Raw genomic sequence first — 11,238 nt, 5'->3', positions numbered from 1 at the left:
GCTCCTGCTTGTTTGTTCAGCTGGAAACACTGAATTTGACACAGGCTCAAAGACGCAGTCGTGACTTATTGTCATGTTATTTAGAGGTTGATTGACTTCCCAGTTGTAAATTAAGCTCTGCGTTCCCCGTGTTACTCATTAGCTTCATTAGAGGGAAGATACAGTCGTGTGTTGTGGAGCTCAGGTGTCAAGACTTTGTTGTATTTTTATTTTAGTTGCCAGCAAGAATGTTACTCAGATTTCATAAAAAGTTGAAATCACCTCATGTTTTTATTTGTTTAACACTACACTGCATACATTTGTTTTCTGAAAATGTAACAATTCAGTAGGGTTTCCTTGTAAATTCCTGAACACACACCTTTGCTGGAGTAACATGGATGTTTACTGACGGCCGAGAGGCGGGGAGGCGAAGTCTTTCCTAACTCTGCTAACTCAGATCCGGTGTGAACTGACACCAACTGCTTTAGCCTCTTCCTGAATAACCCCATTCCAAGTCATCAACAAAACCATCCAAGATGATGCATAATCTGCCCGCATAATTTCTGCCCTGTCATTTCTTCTGAAAGCGCTAGAGATGTCCTTTCTCAGCCATTTTCAGGCATGAGCTCCAGAAAATGTTCCGAAAATTGGATCCACTGATTTTCCATTGTCTGCCATTCACATATGAGGAATGTAGCACAAGATTGTCCAGAATTTCCAGAAGATTTAGGAAATTTCCCTGCTGTTTTCTCACATATCTAATTGCATTTTTTTTATGATATTTAAATGTGACGGGATTTTCATATTTTTTTCTATTTCGCTTGGGTTCACGTTACATGACAGTGACAAAATATGAACTACTATTTTACACGACTGGATAAGAAATCAAAGATGCAAACTTGTTTCACAAAATGTATGTATTACATTTTTAAATGGCAGAGAAAATGGAAAAAGATGTACTGCAATTGCCAGTTGTGCTATTTCAATATTATATTATATTATATTATATTATATTATATTATATTATATTATATTATATTATAATATATTATAATATATTGTATTATATTCTCATAGGCAGCCTTTATGGACAAGGAACATACCCAGTCTTTGTGTGGTCCATTCTTAATCTGTCTCCCAAATGACTCTGAAATCACAATCATGAAATGGATGTTTTCAATCATTTTAATCCTCACCCAGAGATCTTTCTGTGCAGGGAAAAGTTTTAAAGTTGTTCTGTTTCATTCTTGTTCTGCCTCTAATTTTACCCATGGTGATGGACGATGATGCACTTTGCTCTGAAGGGGGTCAGAGGTAAGGACACTGGTGGAGGCTGGACTAAGTATAGCATTACAAAGCCACCCGCCCCCCTCCCCTCAGTTGTGTTAAATACTAAAACCTGAGCATTTCTCACAGATTAATCTCCTGAGACGACTCCAGCCGGGCAGCTCGAGTCACACGCGGCACCACAATGAAAGGTAAGTCACACATGTCAGCAGGCTCTCCTACATTTCTTTTACAAATGTTATTACTCTTACTCACAGCTGACTATGTAAACAGGGGATGTTATGTTGGGATTTATCTATTCATTTAGTGTTTTATGGACCACTTTGTGCCAGTTGAATAAAATCCCTGCCTCCCTTTGAGAGCTGGTAAACACTGGTTGATTCTGTTATAAGAGCATGTTTACAGCTCCTTCTTGAATCTGTAAACATGCAGTGGATTTACTTTTTTTTTGTTATTGTTCACGGAACACAGAAGTGAACATCCAGGCACATATTACTGAATAGTAAAAACAGCGGATCACCTAGAAGAGTGATACACGGTACATATGTATAGGACACTCACAGCACCACAGTAACAGCTAAGTCGTTCATGTTTGCAGATCTATAAATAGATGTTTAACACATTCATTTCTTCTAATTAATTACTGTAACTCACAAGGATTATGTTGCCTGTTTGACCAAAATGACTGCAGTCGGCTATATACTTGAAAGACGTTAGAATTTATTAATTTTTTGTGTTTACTGGAATTTTTTTGTGTTTAATCACATTCAAACTTGATTACTAATGAGAACAGGGAAATCGTCTCGAGATCAAACGACCAGCTTTAATAGGTTCACCTTTTCTGTCTTGAATTGTAGGAGATGTTCCTAAAGCTGTGGTCTCCAAGGCGAAGGACCTCCTGCCTCCTTCAGAGGAGAAGATGGAGGAGCGCGGTCAGTGGAGCAACAAGGTGGAGTTTATCCTGTCAGTCGCTGGCTCCATCATCGGCCTGGGCAACATGTGGCGCTTCCCGTACCTCTGCTACAAGAACGGAGGAGGTAATTTGTTAAAAGGTTTTTTTTTTTGTGTCGCTGCTAAATTGGTTAGGCCCTCTCTTCTCCCTCTATAGTGTGGCAGGGTCAGAGGTCAGAGCCTTGTGGGGTCAGACAGCTGTTGTTGCTCCTCGCTCACAGCGGCTGTCCGTGCAGAGAGAAGAGTTGGAAATCTGAGCACAGGCAAACATTCTCGGCCACCCAATGGGATGTCAGCACAAAAGACTTGTGTGGTGGCCCAGATATAATGCGTGCATATCAAGATAAAAGAGTGCTAACGAATTATAATTCCTTGCAGCAGATGCCGTGCAGTGTGTGACTGAGTCTATCTCGCATATCATTTTCAGTTTAGAGACAAGAAAGACACACGTGTATCAGTATTTTTTGGAACTTCATTTCAGTCCACTTGTCAAAGTGCCTCTGGTTTTTGCTAACTCGGCGTCCCCGTTGCATTCCTCTGCTCTAGTTTCCACGACATGCTGTCAGTGTGTGTGTGTGTCTGTGAGAATGAAAATCTGTTTCTTACTCTAAATCCTTGGCTCTTTCTGAACTCAGGTGCGTTCCTCATCCCCTACCTGATCTTCCTGTTCACCTGTGGCGTTCCCGTCTTCTTCCTGGAGACAGCTCTGGGCCAGTACACCAGTCAGGGAGGCATCACCTGCTGGAGGAAAATCAGCCCCTTGTTTGAAGGTAAGGAACCACACAACCATTAAAATGGAACATGGCCACACAGAGACACAGCACAACCACAAACACATGAAAAACAACCACAAAGAGGTCTTAAACCGCAACAAATCAATGAAAGACGACCACAAAGAGACAAAAACAGCCACAAATCTATGGAAGACAGCCACAGAAAGACAAAAACAACCACAAATCTATGGAAGACAGCCACATATTTGTGAAAGACAGCCGCAAAAAGACAAAAACAACTGCATTTTTATGAAAGACAACCAAAAAGAGGCACAAACAACTACAAATCTATGAAAAACGACCACACATCTATGAAGAACAACCACATATTTATGAAAGACAAGCACAAAGAGACCAAGAACCACAAATCTATGAAAAACAACCACATATCTATGAAAAACAACCACACATCCATGAAAAACAACCACACATCCATGAAGAACAACCACAAATCTACGAAACACAACCACAAATAGACAAAAACAAGGATTGTGAACTGTATGATTCCTGTGTATGATGTAAAAACCATTACCCAATGGTGGACTACTTTTTAAAATCTCACATTTCATAACTGTTTGAGTTTTGCTTCACATATAAAATGTCCTGTATGTTCTGCAGGTCTTGGCTATGGGACTCAGGTGATTGTGACGCTATTAAACTTCTACTACATCATCGTTCTGGCCTGGGGGATTTTCTACCTGTCTTTCTCCTTCTCTTGGGACCTGCCCTGGTCGTCCTGCAACAACACGTGGAACACAGGTAACACACGTGTGCATCAAAACGATAACATTTCTTTCCGGGTGTCTTGGATACAGTTAGGAGTTTCTCCATTTTGTACTTGTTTTTCGTCTTAGAAAACTGTGTGGAGTTCCAGAAGAGAAACACGTCAGGCGACACAGCAGTCTACCTGAACGCCACCTCTCCTGTCCTTGAGTTCTGGGAGTGAGTATTCTGAATGTCCGGCCTCCTTCTAAGTGCTGCGTTAGTGATTATATATCAACTTTTTGTTTGTGTCTTGTCGCGTCCGCAGGAGGAGAGCACTGAGAATTTCCCCAGGCATTGATCACATGGGCTCTCTGAATTGGGACTTGGCCTTGTGTCTGTTTATCGCCTGGGTCATGTGCTACTTCTGCATCTGGAAGGGGGTGAAATCCACAGGAAAGGTGGGTGAGAGGTGATTATTGAGAACACAATGTGAAATATCTTTTTTCCTTCATCAAAAAAAGTTGCAGCCCTCAGGATATTTAGTCTTAAAGCTTTTGTATTAAATAGTTTACATAATAGTTTCTCAAACACAGGGGAAGTGATGTTATTGCGGTAGAAAGACCGAAAACGTTTCTAGTGAGTGATGTAACGCGATCACCTGAAACTTTCCAGACAGATAGATGAGAGGAAATGTAAGAGGCGGTCCACTGTCAAAGTCAGTGCTTCCATTATATGTAGACCTGTCTCTTAGTCCACTGTTCCAAAATGAGGAGAGGCAAGAAAAAGTTATTTTTCCAGCACATGAACTAATATGACATTTCAATGTTGTGTATTTATATGAGCTTGTTTATGCTGTGTATTTTTTAAAAAAAAATTTTTTTATACAAATAGCTATGTTTCAGATTGCACCATGTGCTATGTGTTTAGCCACGTTAAAGCCGTTCATTTTCTGTTTTTTGGATTCCTATTCTGCTCCATCAAACCCTTAAAAAAACATGTTGTCATAGAGTAACATGCACGTAAACATCCTTGTGTGTTGTAAAGTGGGTTTAAATGGAACTCAATGTTTAGATGTCTGAGATTTTGGACAATCCCCCCCCAAAAATGTGTATGATCACTATTGTTTTGCCTAATTAACATCACATACATGTGTGTAGTCATGGCTATTCTCCAGAGCCAGATCATTAAACTGTAATGATTTTAATATTTATAATATTTGATAATGTTTTTTGATCATCTTGGCCTCTGGACTGATGGCAAACTAACTTTTAAATATCATATTAATAATGTGTCCTGACTGTTTGTTACTTTTCAGGAAAAATGTGCTTTATCTTATAATGCAGTTGTAACCTTTATTACATCACTGTATGTCCTGTATGAAGTACCTAAAAGAGAAACTTGAGTAAAAGTACAAGTAACTTACCAGAAAATGACTTTGGTAGAATTTGAAGTCACTTTTTTATAATATTACCTAAATAAAAGTCTTAAAGTATTTGACGTTTACTGTATTTAAGTATCAAAATGGGTCAGTGGTAGGGCAACTGAAAGGCTGTGGGTTCAATTCTTGGCTCTGCTAGTCTATATGTGTCCTAGAGCAAGACTCTTAACCCCATGTTGCAGCATGTGAATGGCAAAACTGTACACTGTAGTGTATGGCAGCTCATATAAATGCAGACCATTACCAGCTCCTCTTCTTCTGATTTTATTTGCTAGTAACAAAGATAGTTAGAGGAAATGCAGTGGAGTAAAAGTAAAAGTTGCCAGAAATGTACATAACAAAGTTCAGATACGTGACTTTTGTACAGCAAAGAAGTATTTGTACAACACTACGTGTGTCTACATAGGTGGTCTATTTCACTGCGACCTTCCCCTATTTGATGCTGATTGTGCTGCTGGTCAGAGGACTCACCCTGCCCGGTGCTGGCATCGGCATCCAGTTCTACCTGTACCCCGACCTGGGACGATTGTCTGACCCACAGGTGACGAGATCTCACACACACACACACATGCATCCACCTTATAGTGTCCACTGTATCTGTAACATAACTACCTTCAGGTTAATTAGTGCAAACATACACCAATCCAACCTCAAAATCCCACTGAGGGATTTTTATTGTGTTTTCCTCCCGGTGAGCGAGGGCGCACCAGGTGCAGGTATCCCATGGTTCTCTGCTGGAGAGCCTAGTTTCTGCTGGGTCCATCTGCTCCTCCATGAAAGAGGCAAAGACCTTGGGGGTCAAATTCAGGGCCAGGACACCACTGGGACTGTAAACATGAGCTCAACCAGGAAAGAGCTGCAGACACTCGGCGAACCAGGCTTCTCTCCGTACAAGAGTTTTTGTCCTCTTCTTGTTATTAACATACAACTACATACTACTACAAATACATCACACACACATATTGAGAACATAATACAGAAACAAATACAAAAAAGCTAACAAAACTATTAATCCCAAAATATATAAGGCCCATTACAAATATTTGAGGCATCATTTTAATAGTAATTCTCAAATGGAAAACAGTGGCTGCCATAACTCTTCCAGAATACTGTTTTGTTTGATTAAAAACAATTAATTTCTTAGTGAAAATGTTTGTCTGGGATAAATGTACATTTATTCACTCACAAATCTTCACCTGGGTATTTTCATCCGGCCCCACCCCTGTAACACTGTAGGTTTGTGTAATAATAATAATAATGATGAGGGACAATGCTATAATTTCTTAAATACATAAATATTTGTATCATCATAGATCTGGTAGTTTCAGTAGTTGTGAAAACTTGGTTTGTTAATCAGTGTTGGGTGAAATTCCAGAGTTTGAACAGTTTGCTATTATGCAGCTGCAGCAGTCAATGATTATTCATGTGAAAACTGAGCATGTGAATTCCTTTTTGACCCGTTTAAATGTATTTGTTTTGTTTTTTTTCCCGTCAGGTGTGGATGGATGCTGGCACCCAGATTTTCTTCTCCTACGCCATTTGTTTAGGGTCACTGACGGCTCTGGGCAGCTACAACAAATACAACAATAACTGCTACAGGTAGGCGAGGAGCCCCAGACAACACACACGAGAGAACTTATAACTTGATACAACTTTTGTATATCTGCTCCTGGTCTCTCTCTTCTATCTCTACCTCACCTCCCTCTTGTCCTTTCTCTCCCCCCTTTCTGTCCCCCACCTCTCCTCTGTCTCCCATTTTGCCTTTCACTCCAACCGGTCGAGCCAGATGGCTGCACATCTTTGAGTCTGGTTCTGTCAGAGATTTCTTCCTGTTAAAAGGGCCTTGAGACAATGTATGTTGTGATTTGGGGCTATAGAAGTACAATTGAATTGAATTAATACAATCAACAAAGACACCTCAAAAGACCGAATTAAATTGCATAAAAATGAGTGCAATAATAACTATAAAAGTAGGATAAAAGATCAATAAAAGTAAAGTAGGAAATAAAAGTTTAAAACAAATTATTGTTATTTTAATGGTCATAAGTAAGATGATGCTCTGCTGTCAAATCATACTGAAATCATCTCAATCTCCTGTTTTCGGCAGAGACTGCCTCTCGCTGTGCTTCCTGAACAGCGGCACCAGTTTTGTGGCTGGATTCGCCATCTTTTCCATCCTGGGTTTCATGGCGTATGAACAGAATGTTCCCATCTCAGCAGTGGCAGAATCTGGTGAGGCTTGCATCATGGAATAACAAAAAAAAAACAATCTCTGTCCTCAGGAGCCGCATTTATTAAGATTCCTTGTCTCTGTGTAGGTCCTGGTCTTGCCTTCATTGCTTACCCCCGTGCTGTGACCATGATGCCCTTCTCTCCTCTGTGGGCTGCCCTCTTCTTCATCATGATTGTCTTTCTGGGGCTGGACAGCCAGGTAAAAGTTTGTTTCATATACTTTACTTTTTCATAATAACCAGAATCACGTTTACCTGTTTTGTCTCTCTCTCTCTCTCTCTCTCTGCCTTCCTTCCCTTCAGTTTGTGTGTGTCGAGAGTCTTGTGACAGCGATCGTCGACATGTACCCTGCTGTGTTCCGCCGCAAAAATCGCAGGGAGCTCTTCCTGTTGGCCGTTAGTCTGGTCTCCTTCCTTATGGGCCTCATCATGTTGACGGAGGTAGGAGGTCACACTCTGGGACCACACACAAAGAAAAACAAAAGATCTGTCAGAATAAACTCATTTTGAACAGATAAACAAACACATTTTGGACAAAAGGGGAGAGAATGTTGTTCCTTGTTTATTGCACTTGAAAAAACAACCTTTACCACCGTATGTGTTTTAAAAGGTCCAGTGTGTGAGAATGAGTGACATTAACCCTTTAACACTTAAATCTTTCTCTCTGTAGGGGGGCATGTATGTCTTCCAGCTCTTTGACTACTATGCAGCCAGTGGCATGTGTCTTCTCTTCATGTCCATCTTTGAGACTGTCTGCATTGCATGGGTCTACGGTAAGCTTTTCTAAAACATGAGAGTGTGATCATGGAGAAATATCGTGTGTTCTCCATTTGACGAATGGCGAATTGAACGTTACTGTTTTTGCAGGTGCCGATCGCTTCTATGACAACATTGAGGACATGATTGGCTACCGCCCAGGACCTTACATCAAATACTGTTGGTTGTTTCTCACCCCTGCCACGTGCATTGTGAGTATCAACAAGCAGCAATCATGGCTTTCCAAAAATGACACAGACTCTTCCTTATGCTTGTAGAAATAAAAATAAATCACATGTTCACTCTTCACCAATGGCTGTAACATTTGTCTATTTGTTTCTTCAGGGTACTTTCGCCTTCTCCCTCATCAAATACACTCCTCTTAAGTACAACAATGAGTATGTATACCCGTGGTGGGGCTATGCTGTTGGCTGGCTGCTCGCACTCTCCTCCATGGTCTGCATTCCACTCTGGATGGTGTACAAGATCAGCACGACCCAAGGGACATTCCGAGAGGTAATTTTAAATTTAGCTTAGTCTTTAAAAAAAAAACTATGATCATGATATTAAGAATAGTTTTATTTTGAGTAGCACTCTAACAGCAGAAAGTTACAAAGTGCGCTGACGAACAAAGCAGAAAAAACAGGATACCCAGGTAAAGAATTCCCTGAATCTTTTGGGGCTGTGTGTACAGTTCATCAGTTTACTAGTCATCATATTAGATATTTAATATGTTCTTTATAATATGCAATGCACAGAACTACTACATTTAGTATATTTATAAGAAGATATAATAAAATGAATTTGTAATTGGATAAACTGGATAAGGGCATCATAAATACAAAATGTACAAAGACGATATATACTGTAACCAACGTTACAGAAACAAGACAGCACAATGGCAAAAATCAGAACACCAAATATCATAAATAAATGCAAAAGAACAGTAAAAACAAAATCATATTACACAAAGCGAACGAGAAATAAAAGAATATAAAAAAATGTGAATAAATATATACAACCAAATAATAATAGGCTTCTTTTAGTCATCTGATCTAAAGAGAAGGTATATCTGTGTGTCATCTGCAAAGCAGTGAAATGGATGATGTCAACAAGCATGAGTATATTAACAGACAATAAAATCGGGCCTAAAATTGAACCTTGCAGTACACCACAAGTAATCTGGGCTGTAGAAGATTATTAATCACCTATGGTGACCGTGTAGGTTATTCAGTGTAACATGTCTTGTGTCTTGTCTTTGGTTTGCTACCCTTCTGAACTTCTGATCTTGACTTGAATTGAATTTATCTGCATTGTCTTATTTTTCTATAGCGCATCCAACTGCTCATCACACCATCTGACGATTTGCCCAAAACCAAGAGGGAGCAGGAAAGGTTACTGGCTATCTTTGCTCCAGAGACGGATGCCACCACGTCTAAAAGTGGCTACTCACTTGTCTCAGAGAAAGACTCCAACTTATAAGGCACCGGTGGTGATATGTATGGCAGAGACATGTGGGTTTTGGTTCCATCACTGACTTGCTGAACGTTCAACAAACCTTCACATCATCTACTTTAATTTGTGGAGGACTCAGGAGATAAGAGAGCCACAGTGTCAGGTTTTGCAGAACCTGTGTAGTTTGGATTATATAAAAGTTTCAAAGGGGACAAGGCATTTTTTTCAGGGACTATAGTCATCTGCTCTACTCCATTAATATATGGGCGTAAAATGCTCATGTTTTGTTTTGCCTGAATGCTGTTTTATAAAAGAAAAGTAGTAAAATAGTAGATACAGACACACAAGTGCCAACAAAGATTTTTAAAAAGGTTGTCTGAGTTTTCTGCAAGTGTACAGGTCATGTGTTACCAGTGAAAAGTGGACTACATGTAAATTGAGGTGTCCTTGTTGTGTATCTGGCATCACTTTTTCAGCTACTTCATATTTGTATCATATACTGTTTTATCAATTACCTGTTTTTATTGACGTGAATTAAAATAAAATGTGACATTTTGGTGTGACTAGAGTGGAAAAGAAATACAGAATGCCAGTGAAAATTATAATTACTCTACAACAGTGCAAAAGGTTTAGGACTAACGTGGTACGTACACTGTAGTTACTTTGTAGTAAGTTTATAGCTTGTTTTGTGCTATGTAATGTGAATCTTGTGAGTGCATTTTTAAATAAACATGGTAATTTTATTGTTGTCTTGAACCATCAATTATCATTTATCTCTTGTGGTAACCAGAAACCCTTGTAAGCATTCATTCTAATTGGCATGTGTAGGCTCATTTTAAAGTCAACATTGATTTGCATCGTGGGAAGTAGGACAAAGCTAAGATTTGTATTTCACTGCATTTGCTGTACTAAATTTGTATAGAGTTTTGTCTCTATACTTGTCCTGTTAGATCTTAATGCTGTATTTGACACCATCAATCATTATATTCTATTACAGAGACTGGAGCAGACTCTTGGGATCTGTGGTACTGCCCTCTGCTGGTCTACCTATCCGATAGATTCCAGTTTGTTCATATTAATAAGGCCTCATTGCATATGAAAGTTGATTGTAGAGTTCGACAGGGCTCAGTGCTTGGGCCTATACTCTTTACTTTGTCTATTGCTTCCCTTAAGGAACATTCTTAGGAAGCATACACTTCCATTGTATGATGGCACATAGCTATATTTATCAATGAGGCCGGATGAAATAAATCAAGTTGTTCCTGGATGACTTGTAACTTTCTACTTTTAAATTCAAACTAAAATGAGGTCATTATACTCAAACCTAAACACCTCGGAGAAAAACTTTCTGACAACATTAAATGTTTTCGATGACATGAAGGAAATTAAAGATATTTTAAATTGGAAGTAACACATAGTCATAATTCAAATGAAAATATCCACAATTCACAGTGTGGAGTTCTACAATTCAGTTAAAATATCTGTAATTAATCCCATACACATGAATAGAAAATGTGACATCATCTATCCCAGGAAATATGAAGTTGTGGATATCTACATTACATTTACACTGTGTCTCTGTACTTTTTCATTGTTCTTTTTTGTAGTAAAGGGTGTATATTGTATATTATGTGAATATCTTGACAGCCATTGTTAATTTTTT

General features: G+C 39.2%; 1 protein-coding gene across 1 annotated transcript; it reads left to right on the top strand.

The window, feature by feature from the left end:
- The first annotated feature begins 1,375 nt into the window (after window positions 1-1,375).
- Window positions 1,376-10,318, top strand: LOC122765844 (sodium- and chloride-dependent GABA transporter 2-like). The gene is made up of 15 exons (XM_044020286.1): window positions 1,376-1,457; window positions 2,124-2,303; window positions 2,853-2,987; window positions 3,609-3,749; window positions 3,845-3,932; window positions 4,021-4,153; window positions 5,540-5,674; window positions 6,629-6,732; window positions 7,241-7,365; window positions 7,452-7,564; window positions 7,668-7,805; window positions 8,035-8,137; window positions 8,232-8,332; window positions 8,466-8,636; window positions 9,453-10,318. Exons 1-15 carry the CDS (start codon window positions 1,451-1,453, stop codon window positions 9,600-9,602), a joined length of 1,824 nt encoding a protein of 607 aa, XP_043876221.1. The 5' UTR covers window positions 1,376-1,450; the 3' UTR covers window positions 9,603-10,318.
- The last annotated feature ends 920 nt before the right edge of the window (window positions 10,319-11,238 follow it).

This window comes from Solea senegalensis, linkage group LG3, assembly GCF_019176455.1.
Source record: "Solea senegalensis isolate Sse05_10M linkage group LG3, IFAPA_SoseM_1, whole genome shotgun sequence".
In the NCBI taxonomy this organism is placed as follows: Eukaryota; Metazoa; Chordata; class Actinopteri; order Pleuronectiformes; family Soleidae; genus Solea; species Solea senegalensis.
Note: the sequence above shows the minus strand (reverse complement) of the source record. Positions and strands in the feature narration are given on the sequence as shown.

Bases quoted from the DNA above. Each gene is read 5' to 3' on its own strand.
- LOC122765844 (XM_044020286.1), top strand. The intron at 7,565-7,667 runs GTAAAAGTTTGT...CCTTCCCTTCAG, and splicing joins TTCTGGGGCTGGACAGCCAG to TTTGTGTGTGTCGAGAGTCT. The intron at 8,138-8,231 runs GTAAGCTTTTCT...CTGTTTTTGCAG, and splicing joins CTGCATTGCATGGGTCTACG to GTGCCGATCGCTTCTATGAC.